Here is a 22,097-nt window from a genome sequence, read left to right as displayed (position 1 = left end):
AACTAAGTCAAAATTCAGCCCTAAGTAGACCAAAGAAAGAATGAGCTGTCGTGCTAAACAGATTTGTTTTCTCTTTTAATTTTAAATTGGGCTGCACCAAATTGGAAGTGGTTAGGAGCTCTCCCCACAGATTTGATTTGATTTGTCAGTCTGTACTAGCTGCTAGCAGTTCATTCTAGGATCGTGTACTTGATGCTGGGCAAAGGTAGCAAGTGTACTAATCTGCATTTTGTTACTTTCAGGACTACCTAACTTCTTGGTGGAGGGTCTGGGTCTAGCCCCTTCTTTGGGGCTTGGAAGTCTAAATCTGACCTCTCATTAACACAGATTACCTATTTGCTCTTAAGGTTTAATCACTAGGAATAGCTAGTGACTCTGAGCATCAAAAAACTAGTTCTGATCATTGGCTTGTACTCCTTAAATGAGAATATATTAAATATTATTAGAACTGGGTTCAGAGCGAGAGCCTCCGAGGAGTATGTTTAGTTATTCACCTTGCAAATGAGCAAACAGTTTGCCTGTAACATGCCAAGAGAACTGCGAACTAGAAGGACTATGTTAATGTCCTTAAAAAAAAAAAATCATAACCATCGGTCCCTGAAAATTCCTCCCCACCACCTACCTGGTCGTTGGCTAAACCGAATCACTGCCACCTTCCTCAGAGGGATGAAATAAAAATTAAAGGAGAAAATTATGTGAAAGTGCTTTACAAACTGTCAAGCGCCAAACATACTTACGGGGTTACTATAGTAGGAAATGGTGCCCTCCAGAGATGAATCACTTAGAAAATGTTATAAGCATAAATTATTGCTTTCCATATTCAAACCATGACAGATTCTCGTCGCCGCAACGAGGCAAGTGATTGAAATCTGGAGGGAGAAACTAATAATTTAGTGTTTTTAGTTGATTTGGAAATACTAGCTTCACATCCCATAGAGGAATATGCAGCATTTTTGGAGTTTATATTTAAAAGCCATTGTACGCGTGAATTGCCTAGAAATTCAGCCATTCGCGGGGAATTTTCTTAGGACTCTGCACATCACCCAGAGCGCGAATGGGAGGCTGCGGCTACCCCTCTCCTCCATCTCCAGGGAACTTGCAGCTACCCTTTCCACTCCGAGGAAAGCTAGCCGAGCGCGTGAGAGGAAGTGGGTTCGGCTCGCACACGGCGTGACACATCCTCTCTGTGCCTCATTCCGGATGCGGGTCCCGAGACGTTTCCAGCCTGCTCTGAGGAGTGCCACTGTCTGGGACAGTACAGGGCAGGCAGATGACGGCGACTTCTCGGTTCTCCACCCCTTTTCCGAGATGCCGCCAGCCGCTCCCCGGGCCCAGGCGAAGGCGACAGAGCCTGCAGACCGGCTTGCGGGAGGACGGTGCGCACGACCCGCCCCTGCGCACGTCCCTCACGGGGCCGCGGGGCGGGGCGGGGCCGCGGGGCGGGGCGGGGCCGCGGGGCGGGGCGGGGCCGCGGGGCGGGGCGGGGCCGCGGGGCGGGGCGGGGCCGCGGGGCGGGGCGGGGCCGCGGGGCGGGGCGGGCAGGGGTCAGCGCCCCTCCCCGGGGCGGGGCTCGCCAGGGCTCGGCGTGCGCCGCGGCACCGCGGGGCTACAGCGGCAGCGGCGTGCAGGGAGCCGGGCGCGATGTACCTCCGCAGGGCGGTCTCCAAGAGCCTGGCGCTGCCTCTGCGGGCGCCCCCAGGCCCCGCGCCGCTCCGGAAGGACGGTGAGTCGCAGGCGCCGGCCCGGGGGTGGGGGGCCTCTCCCGGCGTCCAAGCCTGAGGAGGACAGGTGCCCCGCGCACCGGTCGCTCGGGCGCCCCGGGTCCCGCCCGCCCTTCGTGGGCCAAAGCCAACCCCGGCAGCAGAAGCCTGAGATTGGGGATAGGGATGGGGATGGCGGGGGGCGGGGAAGAGGGGGGAGGGTCGCCGGGAAATCGCCTCGAAATTCTTGGAGACTTTGGAAGTAGGGCGCCTTTCCAGCGCCGCTTCTGGATGCGGACTAGACCTCCTGGGTTCGAATCTTGATCTTGGGCAAGTGACCTCGCTTGCAGTTTCCTCATCTGCAAAATGGGGACACTAATGAGTTTTAATGAGTTAGTATGTCGTTAACAGCGCCGAGAAAAGTGCCTGGCGAAAGTCGGCAGAGCTTACCCCTTGTCTCAATACAGGGCCCAAAGCGCTCTCCAGCTTCACGAGGAAGCAGAGGAGTGGGTGAGAAGATGGACCCCGGTCTGCGGGCCAGGCAGGGCGCGCGGGAGGCCGTGCCGGCCCCGTGGCAGTTGGGTACATGCTCTTGAGTAGATAGACTCGAGACCTGTCCGGGGCTCGGCAGCCACGAGCCTGGGCCGTGGCATCCCCGGTGAGGAAGGCGCTTCGAAGCGCTTTCCTTGGCGGCTGCAGAGAGATCTGGAGCCGTCCAGCTGTCGGGCTGCGTGTCCCCCCCCCCCCACCCCCACTGTATCCATCACCTGTCGATTTTCTAAAGCCCGGGGAAAGGGAGCGAATTTCCTGAAGGGGACGTGGCAGGGCGAGCTGGAAGCTTCTTAAATAAAAATGGATAGGCACGAAAGCGCCTAGCCTAGCGCGTGGGCCATCGTAGGTGCTGAAGTGTGAGCAGGAGAGCGTTTTACCTGCCAGCCGCCGGCGGCCCTGCGCCCACGTTTGCGCTCGCGGGCAGTTCCGCCCCAGCCGGCTCTTTCCTAGTCGTCGCGCATCTTTCCTTCTCTTTTCCGTCCCTGACTGGGGCGCCGGCTCTTAGACAACCTCGTGGAACGTTCTTGGTTCTGCCTTCACTTTGCCCCGCTTGCTGAGGCTTTGCATTGGAGTCGGGGAGAAAGAGAAAGACTCCTGCGGAAAGTTCCGTGGCCAGTTTGTTGCCACTTTGATTAGGCCTGCGGCGGTGATGGTGACGGTGGGAGAGAAGGAAGGTATGTGTAACTAGCTTTATTTTTCTCTTAAAATGCTACTGAGAAGAAGTTGCCTCCAGTAACAGAAATAAGCAGTCTTCGTTTTCCTTGATCTTTCTGCCGAGGAAGACAGAGCAGACTTCTCGCTGCTGAAGTAGGGGGAAGCCATTCATTCCCTCGACAGTTCAGAAGATAACGGGGCTGTTGTGATTGGGGGTGGGGAGATGGACAAGGCCCCGACCGTGGCCTTTCGAGCTCTCTGAACGCAACCCTCACCGTCCTCAGGGACAAGCATACACATCCTTTTCTGGTAGCTGCACATATTTCAAATAATTTCCTCCCCAGCTTGGGGCAAAAGAAAAGAAGTTTGAAAAGTCTAAACAGGTAGTTAGTTAGCAATACTGGTTGTAGCAGTACTGGTCTTTAACTCATTTTCATCTAATTGCTTTTTAGTAGTATGGATTCATTTATGTATTTTCAGAACTGTTAGTGACTGGAAATTTGGCTTGCTTCGGGCATGGACAGTAACCTTGTATTGGTACTTCCAACTTGAATGAAAAAGGAAAGTGTTTCAGTTTATTGAAGGATAAAATTTTAACCCTGCCTCATCAGATTTTGTTCTCTGGTTTTTGCTTTTAAAAATGTAAAATTTTAATGAATAAATAAATTAGGTTTACAGTAGATCAACTCAGAAAGGCAAAATAGAAGTCGCCTGTAATTCTGCCACTTAGTGAATACCACTATTTATGTACATTTTAGTGTACGTGGTGTTCCAGACCATTTTTCCCCCTTTCTGCATTTTTTTTCTTATGTACATTGCTCCCACAATGTACGTAATCTGGGATAGTCCTGTAAAGATTATTTTGCTATAACTTTTCACTTAATATATTGTAATATTTTCTCATGTAGACAGTCTTCTGCAAAAATTAAAGTATCTGTTTCACATTTATGAATATGCTAAAATTTGTCTAATCTTTACCAAATATTTATTTCCCATTTCATTGCTCTTTTAAATAACTCTGCCATAATTGTATTTGTCTTTACTTAAACCTCTGTAATTTTCTCCATTTCTTCCTATTTAAAAAAACTTTTCGGGCTTCCCTGGTGGCGCAGTGGTTGAGAATCCGCCTGCCAATGCAGGGGACACGGGTCCGTGCCTCGGTCCGGGAAGATCCCACATGCCGCGGAGCGGCTGGGCCCGTGAGCCATGGCCGCTGAGCCTGTGCTCCGCAACGGGAGAGGCCACAACAGTGAGAGGCCCGCGTACCGCAAAAAAAAAATAAAATAAAATAAAAAAACTTTTCGATATTTATGCCTGGTTACCAACTATGAAAGCTGTATATTCCCTATTTAATAACAGCTGTATTTTTAAACCAACAAAAGCTCCACTAGAAGTCAAAGACATGACCTCTTACCATAACCTCTCTGGGCACATTTGTAGGGAAAAATTGGTTTTTTCTAAGAGATGATCATTTATATCCAAACTAAGAACATATATACAAAATCTTCCCAATTTTGCTACTATGGAGATTTGTAGTTTGTGCAAATGTCTTGAGATTTGCTTTCTGCAAATCATAACTTTTTCCTGGTCCCTACACCCTTATTTTCTGTGTCAGGCCACATCAAAAGACGTTGAGTTTTCCTAGTCACACAAGTCTCATGCTTTTGCACATGCTCTGCCTTCTTCCTCCAATGCAATTTTCCCTCCCCTTGTTTATCTGACAAACTCCTACTTTCCTTCAAAGCTCAGGTCACGTCTTTTCAATTGTGGCAGTTACCTTGAGCCAGCTAGCTGAGTTCTTTCACTGCGTTTTCATGCTATTGTAGCTTCTGCTTTCACCTATTACAGCATTTGTCATACTGCATTGCAGTTATTTGTCTACAATTATTCGCCTGTACATCTTTTCCCTCTTTTTTGAGGCTAGGGACCTTGTGTGTTGTGTTTACAGTTATACTCATTTTTAAAGATTATTTTGTTTTATTTATTTATTTTGGCTGCACCTCCGGCATGTGGGATCCTAGTTCCCTAGCCAGGGACCAAACCTGCTCCCCATGCATTGGAAGCGCGGAGCCTTAACCACTGGAATGCGAGGGAAGTCCCTACAGTTATAATCTTTTAAAAAATATTTATTTATTTATTGTTTATGTTTGGCTGCGTTGGGTCTTCGTTGCTGCACGCGGGCTTTCTCTAGTTGCGTTGAGCGGGGGCTACTCTACGTTGCGGTGCACGGGCTTCTCATTGCAGTGGCTTCTCTTGTTGCGGAGCTCGGGCTCTAGGCTCACGGGCTTCAGTAGTTGTTGCATGCAGGTTCAGTAGTTGTGGCTCACGGGCTGTAGAGCGCAGGGTCAGTAGTTGTGGCGCACGGGCTTAGTTGCTCCTAGGCGTGTGGGATCTTCCCGGAGCAGAGATCAAACCTGTGTCCCCTGCATTGGCAGGCGGACTCTTAACCACTGCGCCACCAGGGAAGTCCCTCTTTATCTTTAAAATAGAGAATTTGAGCTATATGAACTTTAAGCTTCTTCTAGCTTTGAGTCTATTATAAAAATTTCAATTCTGTAGCATATGGTATATACAAATTCTAGCACTATAGAGCTAATATATTTAAATAGAATAATACAGTACCTTAATCTATTTCTATTAGCCTGTACAAAATTGCCCTTCTATTTTAGATAAGACCTTATGGCAACATTTGTCTTAAAAGAGCTTATATCTTGTGAGAATGTAAATTGATACAGCCACTATGGAGAACAGTGTGGAGGTTCCTTAAAACACTAAAAATAGAACTACCATACGACCCAGCAATCCCACTACTGGGCATATACCCTGAGAAAACCATAATTCAAAAAGACACATGCACCCCAGTGTTTACTGCAGCGCTATTTACAATAGCCAGGACGTGGAAGCAACCTAAATGCCCATCAACAGACGAATGGATAAAGAAGATGTGGCACATATATACAATGGAATATTACTCAGCCATAAAAAGAAACTAAATGGAGTTATTTGTAGTGAGGTGGATGGACCTGGAGACTGTCATACAGAGTGAAGTACGTCAGAAAGAGAAAAACAAATACCGTATGCTAATGCACATATATGGAATCTACAAAAAAAAAAAAAGTGGTTCTGAAGAACCTAGGGGGGCTTCCCTGGTGGCGCAGTGGTTGAGAGTCCGCCTGCCGATGCAGGGGACACAGGTTCGTGCCCCGGTCCGGGAGGATCCCACATACCGCGGAGCGGCTGGGCCCGTGAGCCATGGCCGCTGAGCCTGCGCGTCCGGAGCCACGGGGGGGGGGGGGGGGGGAGGGTAAGCTGGGACGAAGTGAGAGAGTGGCATGGACATATATACACTACAAATGTAACATAGCTAGCTAGTGGGAAGCAGCCGCATAGCAGATCAGCTCGGTGCTTTGTGACCACCTAGAGGGGTGGGAGGGAGACGCAAGAGGGAGGAGATATGGGAACATATGTATATGTATAGCTGATTCACTTTGTTATAAAGCAGAAACTAACACAACATTGTAAAGCAATTATACTCCAATAAAGATGTTAAAAAACAAATTAAAAATTTTCTATCTGCCTATCTTTAAAGGTTTTATATTAGAAGAATTAAAGTTTCTTTCTATGTCTACATTTGTATTATAGAAATTTATAGAAATGTGTTGGATTTCAACATGTTTTATTTAACATATAAATTTTAAGCACAAATGTATTGAATTCATTTTTTGTAAAAATAGTCTTTTCCATTGAATCCTGTGGTGTAGAATATACAGTAAATGGATTTCTTTTGCTCACATGCATCTCGTTTGACTGTTAAAATTGTTTAATGCTTTGTCATTTCTCCTTACCCACGTCTGCATTCCTTCCAAGAAAAGCATGATGCAAAGCATCAGGATGACAGGTTTCATAAGTAATTATCAAATTAGAGTAAGAAAATGTCAAGTGGAATTATTACCCTACCTTGTAATACTGTATTCCTTTAAGCTAAAATCAGTTGACGTTAATAGGTTCTAGGTTCACTGCGGGGTAAAAAAAATTTTTTTGGATGTAATCATTTAAAATAGTTTTGCCCGTGGTGGAGCTAACTGTGTTTCAACTTGTTTTCCTAGCATCTCTTCGCTGGATGTCATCTAACAAACTCCCTGGATCATCTGGATCAAACATGATCTATTATCTGGTTGTAGGTGTCACCGTCAGTGCTGGTGGATATTATGTAAGTGTTTTAATAACCCCGGTGCTCAGGGATTCCTACATTTTACAACCTGTGGTAAAACTCAAAGCAGTGTCAAGATCAAGACATGGGATTAATTAAATATACAAGATGATGAAAAACAATTTTAAGTATAAAATACTTAATACCACTAACTATGGATGACTTTCATTAAAAACAATGTTATTCTAAATACTAACAGTAGTAATGGCTGACATTCGAGTGTTTACCACGTGACAGACTCATGGCTCATTTAATTACAACAATTCTTTAAGGGAGGTACTATTATTAACATTTGACAAGAACTGTTTTGAGAGAGAAACTTTTGAAAAATTAATAGACTCTGTGGGACTTCCCTGGTGGTCCAGTGGTTAAGACTCCACGCTTCTACTGCAAGGGGTGCGAGTTCCATCCCTGGTCAGGGAACGGAGATTCCCCATGCTGCACAACACGGCCCCCCAAAAGTTAATAGACTCTATTTTTTGGAGCAGTTTTAGGTTTACAGAAAAATAAGCAGAAAGTACAGAGAATTCCCATATACTTCCTCTCACCCCTCTGTCCTCTTTTCCCAAATCAACAACCTTGCTTTAGTGAGATACATTTGTTACAACTGATGGGTCAATACTGATACATTATTATTAACTAAAGGCTGTAGTTTACATGAGGGTTCACTCCGTGTTGTACATTATATGGGTTTTAACAAATATATACTGACACGTATCCACCATGACAGTAGCACACAGAATAGTTTCATTGCCCTAGAGATCCCCTGTGCTCCAACCATTCATTCTAACCTCTCGCCCCCTAGTCTTTTTACTGTCTCCATAGTTTTTTTATTAGCTTTATATCTTTACTTTTATTTTTTAAAGTAATATTTTTCTATATATTTTTTAAAAATTCAAAATAGACATATAGAAAATCAAAAGAATGTTTTCCTCCCTGGTCTTCCTTATCCACTCCCCACAAGTAATCACTGTAAAACAAAGCTTTTAATAGTATGATTTTGGAGGTTAAAAAAAAAAAAAAAGAAAAGAAACATTTGTGAGTTACTAAGATAATTCTAGGAATTCCCTGGAGGTCCAGGGGTTAGGACTCAGTGCTTCCACTGCTGTGGGCCCAGTTCAATCCCTGCTTGGGGAACTAAGATCCCGTAAGCTGCACTGCGTGGCCAAAAATAAATAAATAAATGAATAAATAAATAAATGAATGAATGAATAATCCTGTTGATCTGAATCATTCCTCATTTTGCTATAAACTTTCTAAACTGAAATCTAGTCTTTATTATGAATAAAGGTAGAATAAGTATATATTCTTCAGGAGCCATAAGACTATACAATCACTACATTTTGGTTTGACCTTACAGAAATATGCATGAAGAGATTTTTAGTCATAACTAGGAGCAGTTTGTAGGACTATGTAGATAATGAAACCAAAATACATATTCTACTCTTCAGAAATTTGAAAGCCTCAAGAAGCCAGGAAAGTTCAAACATGTCACTTATATTATTGTCTTCCACTAATCTACCCACTTTCACTCATACCCAGATTCCTTTGCTTTTACCATCTTTCTACTGCTTAATATTGAATTCACTGCCCAGGGCTGCTACAATTGGATAAAGGCCCCTGGAAAACAGATTAAGCTAGGCCATGTGATTATGTGGGAAGCTGGAAGACTGAATTTCATCTGGACATCGCTACACCCCTAATTATGTTTACGAGACGTGAACCTCTGCAGTCCACTAAACCTTTGCAAAAGCCGTCTTAAACTGGATGGTTAGAAACTGGCTACTCCTGAGAGCTCTTTCTGGCCTTGTTCTCTCACAGTGGGAGTGGAAATTGGACAAGGTGATGATCTCTAAGTCCCTTTCCACCTCTAAGATTATGTAGTTTTAATCTTGAATGTGGGAAGCCTTAATTCCCAAGAATCTTAAGCTACTTTCAGGAGGAAATACAGAACCTGAGGCACTCAAAAACGCATATTCTAGTCCTCCCTTCCCCTTCCTTGTCCTGCACTAAAGTGAATTCTATATTAGATTTATCCGAATTGAATCCAGAGGTGCCCCCTAGGCAAAGAGTGCCTTTTCATCTCCAAGTAAACTCTACTACCAGAGCCTCTGAAAAGCTGAGAAAGGCCCAGCTCACTGCCATTGTTTGAGGGTCTGGGTATCTTGGAAGAACAAAATGCCAGACTGGTTTCTAAAAGCTGTGGTAGATTTTAGATGCTTACATTTAGTAAATACAGAATATCATTTGGAAATAACCTCAAAGTCTAATTTCGAGACTCTCTCTTCTAATAGACCTTTCTTCTACTCTGTGCTTGATTATGGTCTATTTGAAAAAGCTAGATCTTCTGGGTTACACATGAGTGTGAATTACTCTTATATCTCTTTGATTCTGCTTTAGCAGCTAAATTGTGTTTTAGCTCCTTGAACAATAAGACTAATGTCCTAGGGATGTTGCTGCTGGGATGGCCATTTCAGGGACGTGAACTTGGGCACAGGTTCAGCTTTACTGTACTGAGAGCTGAGGGTGCTGACTCAGTGTACAAGTCAGGAGCTCCCACCCCACCAGGAAGATATTCCCTGCTTTTATACAAAAATGTTGACTGTCATTCCTGATGATCCTGTTTCCTCTGTGGGTTTCAAAGCCAGATGATTCAAGTCAGAATTCACCAAACCCTGGGATTTTGTTCAAGGGCCACTTCTGCAACATTTCCACCCCCGAGCTTATGGAGTTTTCCATTTTCACAGTCTAATTTTAACATGCTATAAGATGGTTTGTAATTTGCATAGGATAACTTTTAATGAGGTTAATCGTTTATGATGATTTAAAATTTAGAAAATACTACATATAAATATGCAAATTTAAAAAATCTGTCATCCTACCTGCCACTAAGAAATATCTACCAACATTTTTTTAAGCTGAGATAATATAAACAATATTATCTAGTGAGATTTTCATTTTAAAAATATCATTGTCTAATATGAATACAGGACAGAGATTACTACTTGATTTTGAAATGAAAGGAGGCCTGCACATTGTATCTAAGATTACAATAGCTTTATTACCAATTTTGTTTCTCAAGTAACCTGTGGGCCAGTCATATTACTGCTTTTAATGACTAAACCTAGCTGACTTAAGGAATCTTCCCTGGGGTCTACAAATGGGTCATTCTGGAAGACTTTTGGAAAACTTTTCATTGTGGGAGAATTGAGTTTCACCTGCAGTCATAAGAACGAATACAGAGAAAGCTCATATACCTTTTGCCTCATTTCCCCCAGTGACATCTTGGCTAACTGTAAAACAATATCACAGCCAGGAAACTGACATGGATACGATCCATAGACCTTCTTCGGATTCCACCAGCTTTACATGCACTTGTGCGTGTGTGTGTACGCTCAAGTGCATGTATTTAGCCTAAGCAATTTTATCACGTGTAGATTCGTGTATGCACCACCACAGTCAAGAGACAAGACTGTGCCATCACCACAAGGGTCCCTTGTGTTGTTCTTTTGTAACTGTGCTCACTTCCCGCCCGCTCTCCCCCTCCCTTCCTCCCACTTCCTGACAACTACTAATGTGTTCTCTATTTCTGTATTTCTTGTCATTTCAAGAACGTTGCCAAAAAAAAAAAAATTAATAATAACAATAGCACTGGTACATAAATGGGACCCTAAGGTGTGTAACCTTTTGAGATTGGCTTTTTTTCACTCAGCATAATTTACCTGGAGATTCATCCAGATCGTTTCCTGTATCTACAGTTCATCCCTTATATGGCTGCGTAGTGCCCTGTGTCGTGCACGTACCACAGTCTGTGTAACCATTCACCGGTTGTAGGACGTCTGGACTGGTTCCAGTTTTTGCCTATTACAAATAAAGCTACCATGAACATTTGTGTACAGGTTTTTGTGTGCATATAAATTTCCATTACTCTGAGATAAATGCCAGAGGATATTTGCAAATGCCTGTCAGAATATTTTGATTCTAGCATTATTATTTTTTTTTGGTCTTTATCTATCCACCTTGTGTGTTTTCAGTTATCTTTGACCTCTGTTAGAACATTTGTTTCTTTCGTTTTTTAAAGCATTCTACTTATTGACAAAGATTTCCAGAGGGGAAATAAAAGAGTAGATGGTGTGTATTGGTTTCTCCTGTTGGAACTGTCGATAGCTTTCAACTTGACATGATGAATCTTAAGAGCTCAAGAAATAAACTTAAGCACACATTTACTTTCAGACTTACAAGAGAATCACATCAGAGAAAGCTAAACACAGCGATCATATAACGGATTTGAGAGAAAAAACCAAAGCAGAGTTACATCCACTTCCAGGTAAAGTGAATTTACTATTTTCTTTTTCCTTGAGGCACTGATTTTCATTATCTTAGCCTAGCAATGGACAGTATTTGTTTCTGGCTTCTTGACTAACTTAATCCAAAATGACTCTGGGTAGGAGTTCATTCAGAAAGGAAAAGTCCAACCAAAGCCTAAAGAATATTGTTAGAGGTTTTGGATGAGGGCATTTGGTAAATGAAAACATTGTACATTTAAACTGCTGACCAGCAGCTTTGACTTCTTTGTGTGGTAATATTACTTTTCCCCTACTCAGGTTTCCATTCATGCAGGCATAATTTTAGTATCTGTCTCTCTCAGCAGCTTGACCTTTCATTTCTCTCGTTAATTTTTTTTTAAGTCATGAAACTAATTTTGTTTCAGTTTTGGCTAAGACCACCTGTGTGCAGTGACATTCGTAGATTCGGTCACGTCTACCGACCGAGTCCCTCAGTTGTTGATCTGACTGATAAAATGGCAACTTGTAAGAACAGAAGTTTGACATTTTCACCCTAATGTATATTTCTTGCCTTAAACTGCTTGCTTTAAACCATTATTATCAAATACCATGATCACTCTTTAGGGACAAAGAAAACAGCTGCTCATGGAGCAGTTTTAACCTTTTAGTCATGAGACCAGTAAGAAACAGAATATCATTAGTAAGCATTATTGAATATAATCATGAGATGGCTGATTGTAATAATGATAAAATACAGCATTTCCCTAGCACTTCCTTGGTTTTAAACCCCTCCTCATCCATATCATTGTAGTCAGTCCTCCCAATAGTTCCGTGAGGTAGATGTTATTAATATCCCCATTTTACAGATGACAAAACTGAGGTTGAGGGAGGACTAGTGGCTTCTCAGAGTCATCAGCTAGTAAGTTAGCTACTTTTCCATGCTATTTCACATGACACATTAACTTTATTTTCACGGTTTGTATTTGAATAAATAATACACATGAAATTATTATTATTATTTTTTAAGTTCAGCAGATTCAGAGGCGTTTTCAGAAGAGCAGACCCTTCATTTTACCTCCGCAGAGGTAACCAATAGCACCAGTTTCTTTGTGTCCTCCAGGAGAGGGTCTCTACAAATAAAACTCTTTGGGTCTCTATTACCCTCCTGTTGTTCTAACACAAATAGTACCGTACTGTATACATTGCTCGTTTCCTTGCTTTTTTTTCACGGAACAGACTGCCTGGAAGGCCATTTCATATCAGTACTTATTCATATGTGTCTCACTTTTTAAAATGACTGCGCAGCGCGTCTCGCCGTCCTCCCATGCTCTTTAAATTAATACTTTGCTTAATGGACTACATTTTAAAGGTGCGAAAGAGAACCGTGTGGGTGCCGAGGAAGCCCGTTCCGCAGCCCCCGAAGTACCTTTGGTGGAGGCTCCGGTGACGGACGCCGCAGAGCTTCCCAACGCCACAGCTGCAGCCGTAGAAGAGGCTTCCCGCTGTCCGGAGCACGTGGAGGCTGCAGCCGAGGAGACCGCCGCCGCCGGTGCTGAAACCGGGTCAGAGGTCACAGATGCGGGGGCGGGAGAAACCGCAGAGGTCGGCGCTGAAACCACGTCGGAGGTGACCAGCGCGGCAGCTCGGGATGAAGCTGTTGCCATCAATAGTGATAAAGGTACAACCGAGAACGAGAGCTGTGGTGAAAATGCAGAACGAGAAGAAAATGCTCCAGTTGAGCCAGAATCCTCTGCTAGGGCAGATTTACAGGAAGAAGCCAGTGTTTGTTCTGAGGCCGCCTCAGCCCAGGGCTAATCTCACGCGGATCGACACTGGGGCAAAAAATGCCACAGAGGGTCGGATAGGTGTTTTTGTAGTTTCAGTAGCCTTAGATTTTAAAAAGGCTTCTTTTCTAGAAAAATGTTAATGTGCCTTGAGGATTTGGGGTATCTACTGATAGGTTTCAGGATCGAGAGATTGGAGATTTTGCATGCTGAATAGTTTTCTACTCTCTGGGATCAGAATAAGACATGTAAAGAGCTTAAGGAGTTTCACCTGTGGATTGAAGCTTTCTCTCATAGGAACTGAGCTATCTATGCAACCTGCATTCACTTTAATTTTGCTATAATTTTACCTTTCTTTAATGTATGTAAATCTAGATCCTTGAGTTTTGATTTGAACTCATTTAATTAAATTTGGAAAACCTTTAGTGCTTCTATTTTTGTTCACTAATATTTATGTGTATAAATAGTATATACTAATATACACACATACAACATCACATGAACATTGCAGTGTTATCAAAGAAAACATCATCTAGGGAGAACTCTGCATATGGCAACAATATATGTATCCGTTCTCCCATCTATATTACACGGCGGGCTGTGACAGTATTTTCCCGTTCAGTTTAGTTCTCTTCAAGCAGCATTTATCCTGGCACTTTGCGCCAGTGGTCATTCATTCATTCATTCATTCATTCATTCCCATAGTCAACAAATATTAACTGAGCACCTGTAGTTTACCAGACACTGTTTTAAGTGTTGAGATTTAAAAAAAAAAAAAAAAAGATAAAAATTCCTACCCTTCCCAGCTCATGTTCTAAGGTATATATAAATACTCTAAATAAATATAAATAATAAACAAGATAAAGAAGACAACTATATAGTATGTTAGATACTGATAAGTATTTGAAAAGAAAAATAATGAAAGTAAAGGGATTTATAAGTGTTGGTTAGGGCAGCCAGAGAAGACCTTACTCCGAAGCTGTCTTGTGAGTATAAATGTGAAGGATGTTATGAGGCACCTAGTCATGAGGACACGGCAGGGCGGGGCTGGTGGGAGAGCAGCGGAAAATCGGCCCAGGTGAGGGGACTGAGAAGGGTAAGGGTTCTGAAGCATGAATATGCTAGAGAATTTGAGCAGTTGCGAGGTGGCCGGTGTGTGGCTGGAGTGGAATGAAAAAGAGGGAGAGCAGTGGAGATGGTTTCAGAGGGAAAGAATGGTTCTGCAAGGGTGGGCTACATCCCGCAGGGTCTCGTAAGATTTCGGCTACAAGTTGGGAAGTGGTAGTGGACGCTACTGATGCTCTGACTGGATCCCTTTAACTGGGCCAGTACATTTCACCCTAGCTGCCGTGAGTGTCACACACACACACACACACACACACACACACACACCCCGCCCCCACCCTCACCCCAGGCAGCTCACAGTGGGACAAAAGGTGGAGCCGACGCCGCGCGGAGCTTCCCAGTCGAAGCTGGTTTCCGGCTGAGATTACATCCTTGCTTAGCTCCCCCGCCCCCCCCCCCCACCCCCCGTTCTCTCCCGCTTGCCTGCTTCCTTTAGTAAATCACCTGCCTCCAAATTCCTGTTTCAAGCTCTGGGTCTAGGAACTCCACCTGAGATCATGGTGCTGGATGTGGTCCCAGGAAGCAGAGCCTAAGAATAGGGTTCTGGAATTGTATCTCTCTCCAGATGGATGGCGATGGGGACCCCGTCACCGCCGGGAGGGGGAGGACTTCGAGTCCCTGGCCTCTTCTGCCGCAGTGCGGTCGCTAAGGTTTTCACCCATGGTAGACTAGGGTAGGATATAGGTGGACGATGATATCCTGGCTGGCCTAAGGCCTCCGGAATTGGAGAGCTAGCAAGAAATAATAACTGCAAGGACTTAATCATTGCAATTAAGGGATGGTGTTTCACTAAACATTCTGTAAGATGGAGCAGAAACACGACCCAGTACCACTCTGCGACCTCAACACACACACACACACACACACACACACACACACACACAAATGCATTCTTCTCCACTGTTGTAGTTAGGATGCTTTCCGCTGCAAATAACAGAAACCAACTCGAAATAAATTAAACGACAGAGGTAGTTAGGATCTAACCAGCTCTCCAGAGGTCAGGCAGCTGCCAGGCTGGTTTATTCTGTGCCTCAGTTGTTAAGGACCAGGTTATTTCTATTATTCTGTTCTATTGGGTCGGCCAAAAAGTTCGTTCGGTTTTAAGTAAAAAGAAAAGACACATTTTTTTCATTTTCACCCAGAACTTTATTGAGCAACATGGTCCTTAACCCAACGAACTTTTTGGCTGACCCAATACTATCAAGAATGTTTAAGCTTTATCCTTGGGAGGCTTTCCTCACAATCACAGGATGAATCACCATAATTCTAGCCTTTTTTTTTTTTTTTTTGCGGTACGCGGGCCTCTCACTGTTGTGGCCTCTCCTGTTGCGGAGCACAGGCTCCGGACGCGCAGGCGCAGCGGCCACGGCTCACGGGCCCAGCCGCTCCGCGGCACGTGGGACCTTCCCGGACCGGGGCTCGAACCCGTGTGCCCTGCATCGGCAGGCGGACTCTCAACCACTGCGCCACCAGGGAAGCCCAATTCTAGCTATTTTATTCAGTCACATTATTAATGGCCACTCAAAGTCATTCAAAAACACAGACTTCCTCATCTTTAAAAAAAACCCAAATATATACATACCTATTTCTCTTTAATGTTACCTTGTGGAAAATTTCCAACAAAAGTAGAGAGAACAGTGTGAGGAGTCTTCGTGCGCCCTCACCCACGTTTACCAATGATCAACTCTTGGCAAATCCTGTATTTGTAGAGTCTCACCCACTTAATCTTCTGCTACTACTACTACTGCCTGTACGTAAAAGAGTAATAATAATAATAGCAATAATAATTCTTTAGTATTGCTAGTTATCTAGTCAGGAACCAAATTTCCTTAACTGCCTCATAAAGGGTTTTCTCCTCCTTTCAGTTTGTTGTTTGGCTCAGAATCAAAGTCCACAAATTGCAATTGGTCAATATGTCCTTAAGTCTACTTTTCTATAGGTTCCCCTTCATCTCCCTTTTGTTTCTCCTTGCGATTTATTTTTTTTAATAAACTGGGTCATTTGATCTGTGGCTTTTCTTCAGTCTGGGTTTTGCTTATTGCCACCACGTGTATTTTTTTGGTCTTGTTTTAACATGTCCCTCTCCCTCGTACTGCCTGTAAGTTGGCATTTAGCTCTAGAGGTTCAGTCAGATTTAGGCCTATTGTTTGGACAGGAATACTTCATAGATGCTCTTCACACTTCCCTCGGGACCCACAATGACGAATTGCTCTTCTCTTTGTGATGTTGGAAGTCATGATCCATTATTTCACTAGGAGTTATAAAATGGTGCCCTTGTACTTTTATCATGATCTATTAGCGGGACTCCTTGTATAAAGGGGAACTTCTTTCACCAACTGTTTGATTACACTGCGGTAAAGCTCATACAGGAAAGATAGAGTAAATACTTGGGTCTCTCTTTTTATTTCCAGGTTCCAAAACGATGTGATGGCTCCCTAGCATGCTCCATAAGTGACCAATACATTATTTTTTAGTATCGTTATGAACCCAGCGATTTAAACATAAATTATATGCTTTAATCAATTGCAGTTATTATCCTTATTTACGCTCAAATTTCCCGTCATTGACAAATGGGAGAGCCTTCAAGTGTGCTTTCTGAGTCTTTCTGCCTCAAACCTAGTGGTCTTGGATAGCTTGCTTGCTTTCTGGCCTGATAAGATGTAAATACCCTACCCCAAACCTGGAATCAGCTATTTCTTTTAGGAGCCCTGCTGCTTTTTAATGGGACTGTAATATTTAAGGATTTAAGTATTTAAACTATAATCTGGGTGATTAAGGGATGTTAATTGCTACTGGGTTGGTCACTGTATCTAGGCCTTTAAGTAGACATGCCATTTTGCATTCCCCAAACAGCAATATATGTGAGTACCTGTTTCCTGTGAGAGTATATTGTCAAATGTGATAGATAAAAAAATGATATCTCAGTGTACTCTTAATTTACATTTCCTTTATTAAGAGTGAGGTTGGGGCTTCCCTGGTGGCGCAGTGGTTGAGAGTCCGCCTGCTGATGCAGGGGTCACGGGTTCGTGCCCCGGTCCGGGAAGATCCCACATGCCGCAGAAAAAAAAAAAAAAAAAAAAAAAAAGAGTGAGGTTGGACAGTTTTTCATTTGTTTAAGGGCCATGTACATTTCTTTTTATGCAAACTATCTGTTCATATCTCTAGTATATTTTCTATAGTGTTGTCAATCCTTTCCTTTTTTATTTTTTAGAAACTCTTTATATAATAGAGAGAGTAAACTTTTTCTTTTTAATTTATTTTTGGCTGCGTTGGGTCTTCGTTGCTGCGTGCGGGCTTTCTCTAGTTGCGGCAAGCGGGGGCTACTCTTCGTTGCGGTGCACGGGCTTCTCATTGCAGTGGCTTCTCTTGTTGCGGAGCACGGGCTCTAGGCGCACGGGCTTCAGTAGTTGTGGCACGCAGGCTCAGTAGTTGTGGCTCGCGGGCTTAGTTGCTCCGCGGCATGTGGGATCTTCCCGGACCGGGGCTCGAACCCGTGTCCCCTGCATTGGCAGGCGGATTCTTAACCACTGCGCCACCAGGGAAGCCCCGAGATAGTAAACTTTTGTCTGTAAGTTATAAATATTTTTCCAAGTTTGTCATTCATCTTCTTAGTTTACTTATAATGTTTTTGTAGTATAAGAGTTTTTTAGTTTTTTTTTTTGCGTTACGCGGGCCTCTCACTGTTGTGGCCTCTCCCGTTGCGGAGCACAGGCTCCGGACGCGCAGGCTCAGCAGCCATGGCTCACGGGCCCAGCCGCTCCGTGGCACGTGGGATCCTCCCGGACCCGGGCATGAACCTGCGTCCCCTGCATCGGCAGGCGGACCCTCAACCACTGCGCCACCAGGGAAGCCCTTTAGTTTTTAATTTAATCAAATTGATCAATCTTTTTCTGTACTGTTGCTGAATTTTGAGCCATTCTTAGTGTAGCAGATTGGGAAAAGAAATAGCCACACATTCTTCGTATGCACGCTACTGTGAAGTGTGACTTTGTATCTCTTCCCATCAAGAGATGAGGACTATTTTTCACCTCCTTGAATTTAGGCTTGCCTTGTACTTTGCTTGGTAGAATGCTGAGAAAGTGACTTCATGAGACTTCTCCCTCTCTTGGAACCGTCAAGTGGAAAAGCTTGAGCTAGTCCATGAAGATGAGAGACCATGTGGAGAGAGAGGCCCCACCTACCACCGGCACCAGCCCCAGATCTGTGAGTGAGGCCGTCCTAGACCAGGCCTGCCTCGTGGCTGCAACTGTCAGAGTGAACCAGGCAAGAGCAGATAAGAACCACACAGCTGAACACAGACCAAAGTTTGATCCTCAAAATTGTGAGCAAAGAAGATGGTTGTGTATTAAGCCATGAAGTTGGGGCAGTTTAAGCGGAGAGGTATAGTTAAGATAGTTAGGAAATAAAACTTTGAATTTGGTGCAGCCCAGCTTTCGTGTGTTGCATTTCACATTCCTTAACTGGGATGAAAAAAGAACTAGCTATGCCCAGCAGATCCAGTATTTGTCTGGCTTAACCTCCTGACCAACTGTTGCCTTTTCTTTTCTTCTTTTATTATTATTATTTTTTTTGCGGTACGCGGGCCTCTCACTGTTGTGGCCTCTCTCGTTGCGGAGCACAGGCTCCGGACGCGCAGGCTCAGCGGACATGGCTCACGGGCCCAGCCGCTCTGCGGCACGTGGGATCCTCCCGGACCGGGGCATGAACCCACGTCCCCTGCATCAGCAGGCGGACTCTCAACCACTGCGCCACCAGGGAAGCCCTATTGCCTTTTCTGAAATTTATTTTTTAGAACTACTAAATGCCAAGTGTGACTGTACCCAGAGGATTTTTTTTTTCCTTTTAAAATTCAATGTTTAGGGCTTCCCTGGTGGCGCAGTGGTTGAGAATCCGCCTGCCGATGCAGGAGACACGGGTTCGTGCCCTGGTCCGGGAAGATCCCACATGCCGCGGAGCAACTAAGCCCGTGAGCCATGGCCGCTAGGCCTGCGTGTCCGGAGCCTGTGCTCCGCAACGGGAGAGGCCACAACAGTGAGAGGCCCGCATACCGCAAAAAAAAAAAAAAAAAAAAAAAAAAATTCAATGTTTATTGAAAACAACCTTTTCAAGTCTAAAAGCAACCTATATTTTATTAACCTTATTTGACTTTAACAACCAGTGTAATGAAAGCTCAACAACAGTTTTCTATAAGCAGCATTGAATTATCAGACCGCTGACTGATTTTAATAGAATAAAAAATACGTTTTAAAAAGTCAAGGGGGCTTCCCTGGTGGCGCAGTGGTTGAGAGTCCGCCTGCCGATGCAGGGGACGTGGGTTCAATCCCTGGTTGGAGAGCTAAGATCCCACATGCCGTGGGACAACTAAGCCCGCGCACCACAACTACTGAGCCCATGCGCCACAACTAGAGAGCCTGTGTGCCACAGCTACTGAGCCCGCGCACTCTGGAGCCTGCACACCACACCTAGAGAGGAGCCCGTGTGCTGCAGCTAAGACCTGACGCAGCCATAAATAAATAAATAGATAAATAAATATTAGGGGGAAAAAAGTCAAAATGGGAGAAATAGAGTGTGAGGCCTAGAATGGGAACCCCACTGCAAAAGATAAAAATTGGCAGCAGAATCAGACAGGCAGGTTACTTCTCTTTGATGAAGACAGGGATATAAAGGAAGAATAAGTTTCGAGAAACACCACACACATTCTAATCAATGACGTGCCCATGAAGTCTACATATTACTGTAACTGTTGAAAGAAAGGTTTGGAGCAGTCTTGAACATCTGAGGTAGCTGCTCTGTCCAGTTTTTCAAAACCTGAATTTCTATTATGAAGGAGAGTGTATTCCACCGCCAGCTTTTGAGCGTTGAAGCTGGATTCAGGGAAGATTAGTTTCCGAATGTGTTAGTAGTTTCTGTGCCAAGTATTTGTCCTGTCAGATAGCATCTCTGGACCAGAGGCAACACTCACTGTCCTTTATAATAAAGCACATCATATAATGCTTTCCCCCAGTTAAAAATCCCTCTAAAGAAATTTCTAGAAAAAAAAGTATTTATTTCATTTAACTTTGGGGGTAAGTTTTTAGAGAATTAGCTGGAGGAATTTAGAAAGTTAAACATTATTATTTGAATTTTTCACATGGATATATAATTTTAAGTATTCATTGCCCCAATCAGTGATTAAACTAATATAAAAACTTAACCTGTATTTTCTGAGATTATTTCATATGGACATTGATTTCTGGGGTGTGGGATGAGAATAAAGAGAAAGTTCGCATTTGGAGGGAGTTCCCTGGCGGTCCAGTGGTTAGAGCTCCGTGCTTTCAGTGTCGAGGGTGCAGGTTCAACCCCTGGCTGGGGAACTGGGATCCCACAAGGCTCGCAGTGTGGCCACAAAAAAAAAGAAAAAAAAATTAGTATTTTCCTTTATCAAGTGACATGAAGATGGGAAGATTGTGGGCATTATTTACCCCCTTTAAGAATGAGAATTCCTTCTCACATGTCAGAAATGCTTTCATTCAGAACTAGGGAAAGAATCTTCCTTTGGAGTGGAGGATTCTATGTGGACTGTGGTTATATCTATAATGTCTCAATCAGAAACCAAATAGAGTCACCAATTAAACTGATTTTTAAAAGTCATCTTTAGATGATAACTGATTGAAATACTCGTGCAGTGATTTTTATACAGAACTTTCTTCCTTTCTTTCTTTCTGGCTGCGTTGGGTCTTCGTTGCTGGGCGGGGCTCTCTCTAGTTGAGGCGAGCGGGGGCTACTCTTGGTTGCGATGCGCGAGCTTCTCATTGTGGTGGCTTCTCTTGTTGCAGAGCGCGGGCTTTGGTAGTTGTGGCGCGCGGGCTCAGTAATTGTGGCCCACGGGCTTAGTTGCTCCGCGGCATGTGGGATCTTCCTGGACCAGGGCTCGAACCCGTGTCCCCTGCATTGGCAGGCGGATTCTTAATCACTGTGCCCCCAGGGAAGCCCTGTACTGAACTTTCAATGAGGAAAATAAGACATGTTTTAAAAGAACTCAGACAGTAGCAAAATATTCTGGAACTGAGATTTTGAATTTACCACCATCGTATCTCACTCCTCGCGGTCCTCTCCGTCTCCAAACTGTCTCCAAACTGTTACCTTAGTTCAGTTCCTCATACCTGCAGTCTCTTAGCAAGTCTCCCTACCGTCCAATTCACTGTTATCCTTCTAGAATGGTTAGCGGATCCTGTTACCTCCCAGTTTAAAACTCTTCAGTAGCCCACTGATACCTGATTGAGGACATTTGAACTTGTTATTGCTTTACAGTCAAAATTCTTATTTTATGGTACGACATTCAGGGCCCTCCACAAACCACAACTGTCCAATCTCTCTTCAATCTGATTTTCTTTTTGGTCCTTACTCCTATTTTCCTGCGGCTTCCAGCCACCTCCCGTGACCCGACAGCCTCAGTGACTTAGCAGCATGTTAGTGGAACTTGCCATCCTGTTTTATGCCTCAGAGATCTTGTACGTGTAGCTCACTCCATCTGGAAAGACACTCCCAGCCCCTCAGCTGGCTCAGCTTCTTTCTCATTACTCAGCTCAAGCATTATTTGTTCTGCAATGCTTTTCCTCACCTGACTGAGCTGAAGCTGTCATAGCTTCCTTTGTGTCATTCTACACCTTACTCTGTTATTGCATTTATCGTTCTGTTGTTCAATTATTTGCTTATATTTTAGAATCTCTGAATAGAATGGGGGTTGCCTGAGAAGAAAGACCATATTAATTAAGGCCCTCAATAGGTGTTTGCTGAAGGAAATTAT

The 22,097-nt window shown here is 43.9% G+C and overlaps 1 protein-coding gene across 1 annotated transcript; it reads left to right on the top strand.

Moving 5' to 3' along the window:
• Nucleotides 1-1,526: 1,526 nt before the first annotated feature.
• MGARP (mitochondria localized glutamic acid rich protein) lies at nucleotides 1,527-13,611 on the top strand. Its single transcript, XM_059066242.2, has 4 exons — nucleotides 1,527-1,723; nucleotides 7,013-7,116; nucleotides 11,350-11,443; nucleotides 12,772-13,611. Exons 1-4 carry the CDS (start codon nucleotides 1,642-1,644, stop codon nucleotides 13,215-13,217), a joined length of 726 nt encoding a protein of 241 aa, XP_058922225.1. The 5' UTR covers nucleotides 1,527-1,641; the 3' UTR covers nucleotides 13,218-13,611.
• The last annotated feature ends 8,486 nt before the right edge of the window (nucleotides 13,612-22,097 follow it).

Source organism: Kogia breviceps, chromosome 6 (genome assembly GCF_026419965.1).
Source record: "Kogia breviceps isolate mKogBre1 chromosome 6, mKogBre1 haplotype 1, whole genome shotgun sequence".
Taxonomy (NCBI): Eukaryota; Metazoa; Chordata; class Mammalia; order Artiodactyla; family Physeteridae; genus Kogia; species Kogia breviceps.
The sequence above is the reverse complement of the archived record's forward strand: the minus strand, read 5'-3'. Positions and strand labels throughout refer to the sequence as shown.